The sequence below is a fragment of the Neophocaena asiaeorientalis genome, unplaced genomic scaffold (genome assembly GCF_003031525.2).
Source record: "Neophocaena asiaeorientalis asiaeorientalis breed wild unplaced genomic scaffold, Neophocaena_asiaeorientalis_V1.1 scaffold515, whole genome shotgun sequence".
Classification (NCBI taxonomy): domain Eukaryota; kingdom Metazoa; phylum Chordata; class Mammalia; order Artiodactyla; family Phocoenidae; genus Neophocaena; species Neophocaena asiaeorientalis.
This window is the reverse complement of record NW_020175829.1, coordinates 4191657-4206860: the sequence shown is the minus strand read 5'-3', so window position 1 is coordinate 4206860 and position 15204 is coordinate 4191657. Positions and strand designations below refer to the sequence as shown.

The window sequence follows — 15204 nt, the reverse complement described above, 5'->3', positions numbered from 1 at the left end:
GGGGCCCGGGCTCAAACACAACAACTTATTACTTCTAATTCCCCAACTGTCACCAAATCACCTGCACGAAACAAGAATCTAATTTGTTAAGCTGGCATGTCTGCAGATGGAAGATCGATCTTCTCTGTAGATTTCTCTAATTGAGTGAATTTTTCGGGGAGGGGGCAAGGGAAGGGGTGGGTAGAGAGAAAGGGGGGGGGGAGGGAGAAGAAAGAAGAGAGGAAGGGGAACAGAGAAAAGGGGAGAAAGAGAAAGGGGGAGAAAGTGCAAGAGGAGACTGAAGGATGGAGGCAAAGAGTAAGAGAGAAGGAGAGGAAGGAATGGGAAGACGAAAAGGTAAAAAAAGAGAAAGAAGAAAAAGAGAAAGGAGGAAGCTAGCATAAAGGAAAGAGAAAAGGGGGAGTAAAAGGAAAGAGGAAAAAGGAAGCAAAAGGAGGAGGAAGGGCAGGACGGTAAAGGAGGGAGAAGACCGGGGAAAAGAAAATTCTACTTGAAGAAGGCTCACTCCCCGTAGAATTATATCTCCCTCCCCCAAAACTTCCCCCACCAAAGTGTAAAATAGCTAGAGAAGGCTTTTGCCGTGTCCCTCTTAGTTTGGGACTAGCTGCTTGTGAAAAGAAAAAGGTTGGGACGGTGGAGCAGGGTGGGGAGAGAGCGGGGAGGGGGCGGGCCCCGGCGGCTCCAAGAAATGGCTCACAGAATTACATTTGTTTTTCTTGTGATTTTATTAAAAGTCACTCCTCATCTCCAGAATGCGTGAAAATATCTACTTTCCACTCAGATACACCGCATTAACTTGTTGGAGGCGAATTTGTTTGTTTGTCTATTTTATTTATTTGCTAGATAAGATTGATGCAGTCTTATTAGCGCTATATCTAGTTATAGAAAGAGATAAGGATGAGATGTTTATCTTTTTATTCCAATTACTAGCCTTGTCACCTAACTGAATAACTGATATATGATTATTTATCCTGAGTAAATAGAAATCAGAAAAGCAGAGAACTTAACACATTCAAACAAAATCTCTATGTCACTTATTATATGCCGTGTGGCTGATTGGGGCCACTAAAATTACAGGGCTAAAGGCAAAAAAGAGGAGATACGGAGTCAGGGGGCGGGTACTGATCCGTCATTGTTTTGTGCCGAGCTTTCGGCGTTGAGGGCCGCGGATGCTAGTTGTTAGAAGGCAAAGATTGAAAAAAAATAACCAAGGGGGCCGTTCCAGCGCCCAAGAAGAGTCATCAGGTGGACTGCATGGCTGTAGTTTGCAAACTCGAATGTATGGGAAACTGTTCACTGCAGCGGAAAAAAAAAATTATGTTGACTCGTGTATCGCCACAGGCTTCTGGGAAGGGTAGGAAATCAGACTCCTTGGGAGCGAGTTTTCGGCCCCTCCGCCAGCGCCGGTACAACCCCGCGGTTCGCGTGAGCAGGCAGTGGACACACACTGCCCACACAAACGCACACACAAGTACACGTGTCAAACACACGCAGCCCCCGCTCCCTACGCCAAAAAAAAAAAAAAATGAAGCCTGGAATGTGGGTCCTTGGCTTTTAGCTCCCAGGCTGGGGAGCTAGGGTCCCATAAGCAAGGAGTTTTTTCGGCCACAGGCTCCGCGGCGACATCAGTGGGACAACCCTGGCTGGAGCGGCCCGGAGTCCCGGCACTCCTCGCCCGGAGAGGACTGGAGAGTGCACTTGGAGGCTGGGCCCAGGCCTGTTTGGCTAGGGGTTAGAGGCGCTCACTCGGCCCCTCGGGAGCCGCGGCCCAAAGGCGAGCCGAGGGTGCTTTCTTTCGCAGTGGCCGGGCCGGAGTCCTTAGCCAAAGCCTCTGTGGCTATGGTCTCTTTTGCTGGGGACCTCGAGAGTGTTCTTTTAGGCAGAGAAGTGTGGAAGCGCCTGTCAGCTCTTCCCAGAGACTTGACTGCCCTCCCAGATCCTTTCCCTTCCACTCACCCCATCCTCTCATCGACTCCCCTCATATGAGACATCAAGCCATTCCAAACTTCAATGTGGCCAGAAGTGGACCACTGACCCCTTTCCGGGAAGGGGGTGGGGCGGTGTGGGTGAGGGCTGGCAGAGCAATGGTTCCAGGCACCCGGGGATGTGAAAGCTGTGGGAGAAAGTGGTCACCATTGTTTCAAGCACAGTGGACTTGAGAGCTTCCTGGGTTTTTTTCCTCGAGTATTTGCCCCTACTCTTTATTCTGTTTGAGGTTTTAAGGTAGGCCTGAGGAACACGATCTGATTTGCCATTGCGTTTGGGTTATTGCATATCTAGAAAAGTAAACAGGAGTGTTCAAGTCACTTGATTTGTTTTCTGTAAGCAAATAATACCCCAAAGCATGGCTGTAATTTACCACGAATTAAAATTGATTCTTTTCATCAGGCAAGAAAATAGGAAAATGTGAGATCGTTAATTATTGAGGGAGGCGCTCCTCATTAAATGGAACAATGTTACAATTCAGCATTTAATAGCAGGAATGTGAATAATAACGTGCCATATTTCATCCCACTGTCTGCAAAAAAAAGAGAGAGAGAGAGAGAGCAGTTTACAAACAGCTCAGGCAGCTGAAAGTTACGTTTAATAAACACCCAAGGCTTCTGTAAGTGGAAAAAGCAATTAGGGCACTGGGCATACTACCCAATTCTTCTGGAGCATCTGGTATATATTTTTATTCTCTCTGTGTCTCTACAAAGGGTTTGCAATGAACGCAGAAATACAAGTAGAGAGAAAAATCAGAATTACAAACCTAATCAGCATAAACCCATCATTAAAGCACTTGCTGCATGGATCTCCCATACCATCCCACCTCTCGATCCAGCCACCGCTACATTTCTAAATCTTGCTCTGGACCAGGATGGCAAAGCAGGATGAAAGGAACCGATTTTGTAGTTGCTGTGTTTGTAGTTTACATAATCAGCCTTCAAGGTTTTGTTTTGTTTTGTTTTAAAAATATATATCTCCCAGAAAGCCGCCTTCTTTCAAAACTACAAAGTTCTCTGGCTCTGTCTGGGCGCGCGGCCCGGCGGCAGTGGAAACGGATTGCCTGGCCTTTAAATGCTCTTTGTGCTTCGTTAAAAAGTAGAAAGGGGAAAAAAGAGAAAGAAAAAAATGATTTCCCTGTGCATTGCCCCTTGGCAGGCTCTTGTACAAAATTCAATCTCTATTTTTTATGAGAAGTAAACTGTCTAAATAAATTTTATTAGGGGCAACCAATATATTTTCTAGTAGTTCCCTTTGTTCCGCTTCTACGTGTGTGTAACAATCTAAAACCTATTTATTGAGGAAAAATCACTGGATCCGTCATAGAAAATCCTTCTACTTTGCTTTGAAGTGATTTCTGAAGACATTCTTGTCATTCCGAAGATTTGGGGGCCATTGTGCTGAAGCCTCGCCTTGTTAGGGACTCCAGTTCCCATGATCGTGTGGGAAATGCCTTAAATTATCAACAGCAATGGGCCTGACCGGCACTTTCCCGGCTGCCCGAGGAACGTGGGAAGATGACGAGGAATAAAACTCTGTTAAATACATCTCAGGCGCTGCCCAGGTGGATTCAGACATTGGCCAAAATGAGCTACAGAGAGGGAACCGGGCGCGGGGGCGAGCATTTTACGTCCAGACTATTGTCATTTTCTTCGCCACGCCTGCTGGCAGCAGGCTCCTGACTCGCGGTCCAGCTCCAGCTTGCGCTCGACGCCCCCATAACACCCCCGTCACCCCCTCCCAACTCTCAGATTTCCCTCTTTTTTTCTCTTTCCTTTTCCCCTCTCTCCCCACCCCTACCCCCAGATGCTTATGCTCTGAAGTCTTGGAAGAAATGATTTAGTTTGTTTATACTGCTATAAAAATCAAGACCAATAGAAAAGTCATAAAATGAAGCGAGCTATCAATCACGTCGCAACATTGTTATTCAGCGGTTACTAACAGAGATGGATAATCCTTTGATTTCGTCCCATTGTTATTACTCTGATGTCTTCCCATTAACTATTACACATTTATTTATCGACTTGAAAGATGCAACAAAACAGAATATACGAGCGTGTGCGTGTGGGAGAATGCTGCACGGCCCGCGGCTGTTCTGGGGGCGGCTGTGGGATGAGGACAGGAGCGCTTGTGTGCACACACGTGTAGGCCCCGCACCCGTCTCCTTCTCTCTCCAGGTGGCGGCCTCTCCTCCCTCCCTCCAGACAGGGTGCCGAGCCAAGGCTGTACCGCCTTCCGCGGACCTGCCGGTTTGAAGGATTAGGGTGTTGCCGCCAGGCCTCCAGTCTCTAACTCTGACACTTCTCCCCACCTCTGCCCCTGCGTTCTGGTCTTAGATACCCCCAAGCCCCACCCCGGTGGGCACAAACCCCCTTCGAGTCCCCGGGAACTTGGAGCCAGGTGCGCGCTCTGGAACCACGTCCAGGGAGCACGCCACCCCGCCCAGGGCCGCTATCTTGCCTCGTGCAGCGCTCACCGCGAACCGTAGCTTCTAGATTTGGGGCTTTGTTTGGGGAAAGGAAAGCTTTTATTGGAGGGACTCTATCTGCTTTAGGTCTAGGTATTCTCCTCCCAAGCAAAGCCTTTCTCGCTAGGACACTAGGAGCTTGCCGAACACCCTCAAGGCTCCCAAACTAGCCGCCGCCGCCGCTCGGACTCCGCCGAACCGCAGCCCGCGTCCCACTTAGACCGCTTTTGCAGCAGCTTCGGCGGCCGCTGAAGCTCGGCCAAGCGCGCAGCTTCGGCGGAAGCGGTCTCCGCTGCTCGGAAGGAACCGCTGTGGCTGATTCCCGACACTCACACGTGTGTGTGGATGTGCGCGCGCGCGTGCGCACGTGTGTGTGTGCATGGGAGGAGGGGAGTGGGCTGCAGGAGAGAAGAGGAAGGGAAACTGCCCCAGAGTTCGGCTTGCCGCCTCCTTTGTCTCCTTGCTCGGTCCCTGTCACATACACATAGCTAAGGACACACACAGACACACACACACACACATACACACACACACACACTTCCTCTCGCATCTGCTCTCAGGCAGCATTTCCAATGTTTTGTGTAAGTCAATTGGACGGCGAACAAAAAAAGCCATTTGCTCGGTATTATTTAAAACAGACTTCATAGGGCCACCCTTTTGTGGAAGCTTTATTTGCACTAAATGACTAATCTTAATTGCATCACTCTCGAATTAAAAATCAATGTTAATCAAGTTGAGAGTAGTAAACATCAGTTTTCATTGTGCCTGGGAAGAGGGCATTTTTCTTGTGTTGCAAATAAAAATACAAGTCAAATAACTTTAAAAGGGCATTATGTTCTGCTACAAATACAATTGAAACGGATTGTTTAGGAGCAGATCAGAAATGGTACAGAATTTTGCACTTAATTTCCTCAGTTATCATTTACAATAAGAACCTCCGGTCTTGACAGCCAAGTCTAAACAGTAGTAAATTAGTACAAATTTATACTGATTTTACTCTAATAATCGTAATAAAAGCTTATAGATTTGGCACTAATTACATAAATGCCTAATGATCTTGAAAATTACTCTGGTTAGAAATATATTACTAATCTAAACTTTGTTGTTGGCTGGCTCTGAAAAATCAGAACATTAGAAATGGTTCGCTTCACTTGTGCAAAGCACTTTAAATTGTTCAAGTAGTTTAACACATTCGAGAGGAAAATAAAGAGCATTTAACTTTATTTACAGCCTAAGGTGGAGCTGGAAGCCGAGCTGAACTCAGAAACTTTGACCAAAGGAGCGGGCTGTGGGCCAGGATGCAAGCGTGGGCCGGGCGGAGCAGCAGAAGCCGGGCTCGAAACGTGCAAAGTGCAAGAATCGGCACCGCGCACGGGTCCTTGAAGCAGACGTCGGGGCCTGGCAGCGCCGGGGGAGTCGACTGCTGTTTTGCCCTCTAGGCCCTGCCGCGGGGCTGGGACTCTGTAGGCCCGGGGTCCCAGCCAGGGCGTCTGGATCCTAGGCGCATGCCTGCTGGGCGGCAGCGAAGTCTAGGCGGTGTCTGGAGGGCGCGGCGTGCCCTTGTTGTGCTCGGGATCGGCAGGCCTGCGCCAGCGGCAGGCCAGTGTTGCCCAGCGCGCTGGTGGGGGCTACTCTCGGGTCACCAGGGGGTCATGCCCTGCTCTGTCCCCTGCCCTGCCTCTTTCCCAGGAAGACCCTAGCTCAAAGAGACAGAGCTGCGCCTTTGGAGCGAGCAGGGCGGAACAAGGAGAAGGAAAGGTGTGCCTGGAGGAAATCCCTGGGAAGAACTATCGGAGGTCGGGCCGAGAAGCCCAGGGCGAGGGCAAGGCGGCCGCCGCTGCTTTAGCAGCTGCTCGGGGCTGGAGCCGCCAGGGCTGCCGCTGCTGCCGCCTCCTCGGGCGGGCGCGGGCGGGCGGGCGGAGTGGGGGACTCTCCGGGCGCTGACATTTGCAGGCTGCCCTCCTGATTGGTCCCCTCGCCGAGCTGCTCACGGGTTCATTCAACTGTTAAGCACCTCCCCGTCTCTCTAAAGGACATTATAATGCAAGAAGCCCCCTTTTTAACCACAAACCGAATTTTCTTTCATTTAGGTGATCTATATATATCTATATCGTATAGCTTATAGCTTATATCTATTTTAAATAACTTAAAACCGCTAAAATTTGGGGGGGAACAGCTTTCACCCTGGAGCGGTGCGCGATGCTGTCTCACGCCGACCTCCTGGACGCCAGGCTAGGTGAGTGCGCGGCTCTCGCCCAGGCAGCCAGGAGAAGCCCCGGCAGGAAATTGTCAATTTGTTCCTTATTTTACCTTAATGTGCCCTAAATGGACTAATTTCTTTAAAAGTAATTGTGCTGCATTAAAGTTTAATTTGATTTAACATCGTCTTTTTAAAAAATCTATGGAATATGTAGATCCAGAGGAGTTGGGAAATGTTGTTACTTTTTGTTTTTCTTATTTTCTCTCTTTCCCCCTCCCCCTTATTATTTTTTTTAAGGGAACGACCTACCCCGTGATAATTTGTTTGGAGGCATTTTTCCTTCTCTCTTTTCACCTCCTATTTGCGTTAATTTGAGATTTCTTTCTTCTCTTTTTCCCTCTCTTCCTCTCTCCCCACTACCTCTTTCTCTCTTCCTCGTCTGAGTATGGTTGAATTTGTAAAAATCGGTCTTGAAGGAGAAGCCGCTGCAGTAGAAGCGGATTTGCTAAGTGTGCTCATTGAGAAAGGAGAAAAGCCAGATTCATCCTCACGGGCATCCGGCCTGCAAAGGGACTCGTCATTGCCAGTGGCCGAGAGGAATGCGCCTTTTATTTCTCCGGAAAGAAAAGTTGAATTCTCTAAAGCTTGATTCACTGTTATGTCTAGAGAGTTTACTTGAGTTTCCTTAATGCTGTCTGGGTTACTGGGCTCAGGGTTTCCGGTTTGGGAATCTTTGGTGATGGATGTGACTCCATTTTCCAAACACTTTCTCTGATTTGAGGGGGAGGCGGAGCTGATTTGGGTTGATTTCGGGAGGTAGAAAGCTTGGAGACTTATTCGTCTTCCGAGAAAGTGAGAGGGAATCAACTGAGGGCCGGTGGTAGAGTTCGTCAGGCTGCCTGAGCGCAGGTGGGGCAGCAACGAAGGAATCGTTTAATTTTTCTTTCTTTTCTTTTCTTTTTCCCCTCCTGGTCGAAGGATATGCTCTCGGGTTGCTGGGGCACCAGGGGTACGGTTCATGAAAGGGACTCCGAGGCATGTTTCATTGCCGGGACTGGGAGTGTTTCATTGTGGGAGAGAAGAAAGCATGTGCTGTTTACTACGGGACCCCGCGGCGGAGAGAGGGGAAAGGGCCGCGAGGCGGTATTACAGCCTGGCTGTCCAAATCCTGGGGAACCCAGCTGAGCATCCCGGGAGATTGCTCCGTAGGGCAACCGCGGGCTCAGAGGGAGCCGAGGATGGGGCTGAAAAAGGACCTCGCGGGGAGAACAGTCCCTCCTGGCATGGCCAGGACAGTAGTGACCACCATCCCCTTGCCTCCTCAGGTATGAAAGATGCCGCCGAGCTTCTGGGCCACCGGGAGGCGGTGAAGTGTAGGCTGGGCGTGGGGGGCTCCGACCCCGGGGGCCATCCGGGGGACCTAGCGCCCAACTCCGACCCAGTCGAGGGAGCCACTCTGCTGCCCGGGGAGGACATCACCACAGTGGGCTCTACGCCGGCCTCTCTGGCGGTGAGCTCAAAGGACCCGGACAAGCAGCCGGGGCCCCAAGGTGGCCCGAACCCCAGCCAAGCAGGTCAGCAGCAGGGCCAACAGAAGCAGAAGCGCCACCGGACGCGCTTCACCCCGGCGCAGCTCAACGAGTTGGAGAGGAGCTTCGCCAAGACTCACTACCCCGACATCTTCATGCGCGAGGAGCTGGCGCTCCGTATCGGGCTGACGGAGTCCCGAGTGCAGGTACGCTGGGCTTGGGCGCCAGGACAGAAGACAAGGAGGGGGCGGGTGGACTTGGGCAAAGGAAGCAGGGTCTTTCCTTCCCTTGCAGGGATCCTGGGCTGCGCTTCCTCTACCTATGCTTTCCTGGGTCAAGTTAGCTCCTCTGCCCGCAAACTGGCCCCATCGATGGACAGACAGTGCCCCCATCTCCTGCCAGTATAGCCACATCCCCGCAGAAACTCCTCAAAAGCGAAGCCGGCGTCGTTCAATTGCTAGGTTTCTTCCTTCCGCCTTAGAAGGGAACCTCCGGGTCTCCCACCTTCTGTGTCTCCCAGGCGGCTAAGTCCAGCACGCGATTACACTCCAGCTCTCGTAACTGACAAGCATTTCATTATCCCCTAATGAGTTTGTGTTAAGAGTCTGGATAAATGGGAGAATGCAACAATTATACAGAAAACATGAAAAGGGAGTAAACAAGGCGAAATGGGCACATTTCATAAAAGATCTACACCTGGGTTTTACGGTGTAGCTTTATTCTCCTGCTTATCACACTCCTACCGCCCTCAGGCAAAACACCCCTAGCTTTGATGTTTACAAAGGCTTTGAACTTGGCGGCCTACCAATGCGCTGGGAGAGGCCGGAGCGATCCCCCACAGACTATGAGTCCTGGTTTTCCCTAAGGTAACTTGGGGAGTGGGGAGGAAAGAGGGCTTTCTTGTAGATCTCCGATTTGAAGAAAGGACATTTGGGGGAGGAAAGATTGACCGGCAGTAGACAAAATCATTACTGACCCCTTGTTCTCATCCAACCCCGATCCAAGTTGTAAATTACATGTGACTTAGAAAACCACACCTGTAATTTTTTTGAAAATCGGGGAATAAAAGTATAAGTCCAATGCATCTCGGATTTTTTCTGCTTTTTAGAAGAATGAAAACATTATGTCAAATATTTTATGGACAGGTGCTGGAGGTGAAAGTCCAAGGCACGCGCTTAGTCTTGAGCTATCCAGGGTTCTGAAACCTTCCTTTCCTGTCTTGGACGTGGTATTTTCTGTTCCTTATCCTGGGTGTTGATCTCAGCTCTAGCTGCTTTTACAAATTTTAACTATCTTCGCTTTACAAATTTTAAACATCAAAGTTTAAAGATCTCAGTTACTTTACATTTGGTCTAAGAAGAGACAAGAGTGTCCTTAATCACGGCGTTGAGTTTTTCTGTCTCCATTCTGCTTTTTAAAGATAGTCTAACCTGGAAAAATAGCATATGTTTCTGTTTTAAATAGTCAGAAAAAAATGTCATTAGGGACTTAAAGTGGTCAAATTAATATAGTAATATTCAGGGTATAATATAGATTAACATTTTTACTCAGTGTAAGTCTGGGTGGTTTCCTTAGTGAACTCTGGAAGCCCTGAATCATGGGCCATTGAAATTAAGCATCAAAGGCATGTTAATTGCATTGTGCAGAAATATATTACTAGTGCTCTTAATTTTTTTCTCACACCTCTTTTAAATCTTTTGAAATTGAGTTCAAATCTTAACAGAAATATACAATTTCAATATTTCCATTACCGTCCATAATAGTACTGGCTTGTTAAAATCCTGTCAGTTCAAAACTCATAAATTTTTTGTCACTCAAGAGAAATGCTATATAATAATTTTTATTTTAAAGACTAAAATGCTATTGCTTAACCTTGGCTTACTAGTAATTAGTTTGAATTAAAATAGAACTTAGAACCACAAATAAAATATAATTGGACAACTGACTTTATGAAAAAAGAAAATGAGGTCTATTAAACTTTATTAGGTCTTCCAAAGGTTAATGGCAGTGATTCTTTTAATATAAAAAGTTGTAAATGAAATAAAACACAAACTATGTAATAGAAACAGTTATTTTCAGAAGTACACAGAAGAATAATCAAGAAGAATAGAGACAAAGTACTTTAATTGTTCAACAATAATGTTCAACCAAAGATAATAGCCTGATACTGCTGATAGGAACAATTTAATAGAATGGCAATTTCAATATTTTTAAAAATAATGTTCCATAGTTTAAAAAGTAATCAGATCAACATAACCTTCTTAATTAACACTTCAAAATGATTAACGTTATGTAATGTAATGCAAGAATAATTTATGTAAAATGTATTTACTTCACAATTCATTGTATCGTTGCTCCTTGACCAAATTCAAATTAAATAGTAATTGGTTTATGTTCTTATATGATGAGTACTTCATAGTTTTCTTTATAGTTAACAGATTGCCACACATTCTTTTCAGTACATGGGGCCACTGCACTGATTAAAAATGATCTAAACATTTAATTTATTGCAATTGTATGTTTTTAAAGATACTTTTTGATTCTAGACTAAATGATCTCAAATACTTATTTTTATCTATATCTGGCATATATCATACTTTTAAGTATTTATTAAAGCACCTCTACTCACACGGAGGCCAATTCCATGTCTGATATCGCTCCTCTTTTCTGGCTAGTATAATAAAACCATTCCTTTTATAGCATGCCATTATTAGAAACCAATTTCAGAATTATTTATAACCTGGAATGGCTTATTAAGCAGCAATGCGAGAATCATGCAAATTACGCGATCAAATGCAATATAATAAGCATAATCATTAGTCTCTAGCACGGATTAATTAACTTTCAATATTTTATTTACATAAAAACCAAATCAGTGAAATAACTTCTGCACAGCCAGGCTTGCCTTTCAATATTTTATACGAACAAAAATAATGTGCTGTAATTCCATTGACCGTGTCCCCCAGAATGGCCCTGTCACCTGCCACATCTTAATAGGGGGACAAGCCAAGAGTATTTTCTAGTTTTCTAATGGAATGAGAAATTGCATTTTCTTCCTCTCCCAGCACTATTAAAGTGTAATGAATTCGGCCCAGAGTTCACGGCTGGCTGATTGAAATGAACCTGAGATCTAGGCTTTAATACAGCTCCCCAGATTTCCTCCCAAATCTTCACATTAATCATTTGCTGGATTCCAGTGAGATCTTCATAAGGCATTTGCTTCGAGGGGGAAAAAAGTAATATTCTCTCTTTCTCCCTCTCTTTCTCTATTTCTGAGCCATTTATAGGTGGGGAATTAAACGGTCTATATATTTTAAAATACATTTACAGTATGTCTATATTACTGTAACAGCAGATATCATGAAAGTGGATTTTTAAATTCCAACCTCCATTAGATTCTCACTGTTGTATTAAGTATTTTCTGAGAAGAGCTGCATTTCAAACTGAGTACAAAGTTGGCCATGGCTGCGGTTAATATATTTCCTGGAGTTGTCATCTCTGCATTCTCAAAATCTCCCTTAGGTTTTACCTGCATTTTAATCTGTCATGCTCTAGTTTTCAAGTGGAAACATTCACATTTTTAAAGCATATGCATCATAGCTTGGAACGGAGGTGCTCAGACCCCATGCAGATTTTTTTCCCAACCCCAGTAAGCCATGAAACATAAAAAATTTTGTAGCCATTATTTGACTACTAACCCTCAAACATAATTGAGCACGATTTTTCGATTATTTCTATAATATTTAGTTCTTCAACAGCTGTTCTTTTCCGCTTGGACCTGAGATTCAGAAACCTTTCTGGCAGGCGTGTTTTTTTACTGAGATTCTTCGGGGCAATTTCTCCCCCCTTTCTTCTGCTTTTTTCCCCAGTCCCCCACCCCGTGCCCGCCCCCAAACATTCAAACATTTCGGGATTCACTGACATTAGCAGGGTGCTAGGAACCGGTATTCATAGATATCTTTAAAAATGTATCCGGGTGCGGAGCGTGAGTTGTGGGGACCGTCTGGACACAGACACCGTCCCTTGTCTAGGGCTCCATCCGGTCCAGCCTTGGATGGATAATGCAAAGCGACCTCTGGCAGCAGGTCTCCTCGCTATGCTTTCCTGGGCTCCTGCGGGCTGCTCTCCGCAGAAGGCCGCTAACAGCTCAATCCGCGGCCTGCCGCATTGATCCCAGCCTCCACCTAGGGTTCTGCTGCCTCATTAATCCGCCGTGCCACCAGCTCAAGGGGCTTTAGTAGGGAAAGGACCCAACATCTTTACCCAATCCGGACACTGCAGTAGGCGGAAACATGGGAAGTGGGGTAGAAACCAGAGAAAGATAAGGTGGTGGGCGATGGGGTAGAAAGGCCAGGGCCAGCCCAAAAGCGGGAGAGGATTCCAGATTGCAATGCCGTTCACATTGGTAAATAGAGAGTGCACGGGTGTGAACAAACCATTGTGCATAGCCGGTTTACCGGGAAAGGCGGTCAGGTACTCATACTCATGATGCTTTAGTTTGCCGAATAAACACTGAATAGCTTGGATTAACGCATTATCTTTTGGCCATGAATATGGTGGTCAAATTGCGTTGGCCAAATTATGAGAAAATTCAATCAGTACCTGAGCTGTGTCCCACATCATTTATATTTATGCATAGTAAGCCTCCAACTGACAACTGTTAAACAGTAAGCCTGCCAAGTGGGCATGCTGGCATTTTTTTTTTAAATAAAAAGATCAAATTTAAATATGGGGCAAAGGGATGTTATCTTGGTCAGGCAGTTTACTTGATATATTTCAGGAAGAACCCTTCCTTCCCCTGTGGTGGTGAATTTGACATTCATAGACAAATTTGTCTGGTAAGGTCTGAACTTCCAGGGTCACTGTTAAGAAAGAACTAACAGGCTCACTTTGGAGTATACTTTATAAAACACATCTCCTTTGAAAAGACATCTGGGTTTGTTTAAGCAAAATTAAATTTGATTCATACCTATTGTGAGCTTTACACTTGACTTCTTTTAGTTTGTAGTGGTCAGAAAATTTGCTTTTAGTTTATAGATGAAACGAGGGGTGGGGTGGGGCTGAGGGAATTGGAGGCCTTGTTATTTGGGATCCTCAGTAAGTTCCTGAAAATAATAGATTTGAAGGCCCTGAGGCTTAGGGCTCCGCAGCAGGTTCCAGCACACTTGCACAGCCCAGATAAAGGTACCCTTGGAGGGGCTTGAGAATGAGGCACGGACTTGTGGCAGCAGTACCAGTCGTTATGAATCAGAAGTCACGGTGGCGACCCAAACAAACAACACTGTAACTCAGTGGCGCTCGCTTTCCCACACGGATCACTATATTAACCTCTCTGCTCTGTCATCCATGGCGTTAGGGGTTCTCCTTTGTCTTTCGATTTTGGAACTGGCTATGTCATCCACGGCCCTTCATCAATTTCCAAAGTTACAGCGTTTCAGAAAATTCTATACCCCATCATTGTTATAAGGCACGCTATTAAGCCACATGGGTACGCAAGTTTATCTTCATTTGTACACCTGTGTGTCCAGCCTTGACACATGCCTGCCTGCAGACCTGTGCATCTAAGCAGCGAACAGAAGGTGCCAGCGTGCAGGGGCGTGAATACTGCGCATGGTGTATGTTTGCACCGTGTGTAAGCGCTCCGGGGCACGATCACTCAGGACCCCGGGAGTTGGCGCCCGGTGGATGCAAGGGGCGCCGGTTGATTCCAGCTGGGGGAAAACCAGGGTCACCGGCTGGGTGCGGGGGGCGTGCCGGGTCGATGGCACTTATTCGGCCTGGAGCTGAGTGGGTGGACCTGACGCGGGTTTCTAGGGCTCAAGCCCCCGCCCCTCCTGGCCCGCCCGCCGGCTAACAGCGCCCTGTGTGTCTCCCGCCCTGCCCGCTCCAGGTCTGGTTCCAGAACCGGCGAGCTAAGTGGAAGAAGCGCAAGAAGACCACCAACGTGTTCCGTGCGCCGGGGACGCTGCTGCCCACGCCAGGCCTGCCTCAGTTCCCGTCGGCCGCCGCCGCCGCCGCCGCCGCCATGGGCGACAGCCTGTGCTCTTTCCATGCCAACGACACCCGCTGGGCGGCAGCCGCCATGCCGGGAGTGTCGCAGCTGCCGCTACCGCCGGCGCTGGGCAGGCAGCAAGCCATGGCACAGTCGCTGTCCCAGTGCAGCCTGGCGGCCGGGCCGCCGCCCAACTCCATGGGCCTGTCCAACAGCTTGGCGGGCTCCAACGGCGCGGGGCTGCAGTCGCACCTCTACCAGCCTGCCTTTCCCGGCATGGTGCCCGCCTCCCTCCCCGGCCCCAGCAATGTCTCCGGCTCGCCCCAGCTCTGCAGCTCCCCGGACAGCAGCGACGTGTGGCGGGGCACGAGCATCGCCTCCCTCCGCCGCAAGGCGCTAGAGCACACAGTCTCCATGAGCTTCACTTAATGCAGCCGCGCCCGGCCCGCTCCGCCCCCGGCACCGCCCCCAGGTCCGCCCCGAGGCCCTAGCGGCTAGCGCCCGGGCCCCTGCTTGGGCCCTGGCCCGGGCGCCCCGCCCCCGGCCCCGGCCCCCAGCTCCTTCCCCCTCCAGGCCTTTGCCACCTCTCGCTTGGTCCTTTCCCTTGTCCTCCACTCTCCCGGGCTCACCCCAAGCCCCAGACCGCGAGGCCACCCCTCCGCCTGATTTCGCTCTCCCCAGCCTCCCCAAAGCCCCCCTCCCCGTCTCACGCAGCTCCTCCCTCCTCCCGGTCTCTAGCGCCTCACCCCACCCTTTCTCGCTACCCCCGGCCTTCCCGCTCGCACTCTTCGTGCTCGCGCCCTCCTCACGGCCTTCTGACTGGCTGCATTCCCATCCACACCTTCTACACGACGCCTGCGGCCCCCTCGCCCACCGCCTCGCGTCCGGTCCCTTCTTTGCCTGCACCTCACGCCCCTCCTCCCGCGCCCTGCAAAAAGCATCCTTCCCGTCATTTTCCTTACCAGGGAGTAGACTCAGGATCTGAAATCAGACACCAATGGACTGGTTTGTGGGCAGAAACACACACACT

At 48.5% G+C, this 15204-nt stretch overlaps 1 protein-coding gene across 1 annotated transcript; it reads left to right on the top strand.

Moving 5' to 3' along the window:
* Nucleotides 1–6652: 6652 nt before the first annotated feature.
* Nucleotides 6653–14603, top strand: OTP (orthopedia homeobox). Its single transcript, XM_024732758.1, has 3 exons — nucleotides 6653–6689; nucleotides 7979–8388; nucleotides 14073–14603. Exons 1-3 carry the CDS (start codon nucleotides 6653–6655, stop codon nucleotides 14601–14603), a joined length of 978 nt encoding a protein of 325 aa, XP_024588526.1.
* Nucleotides 14604–15204: the final 601 nt, after the last annotated feature.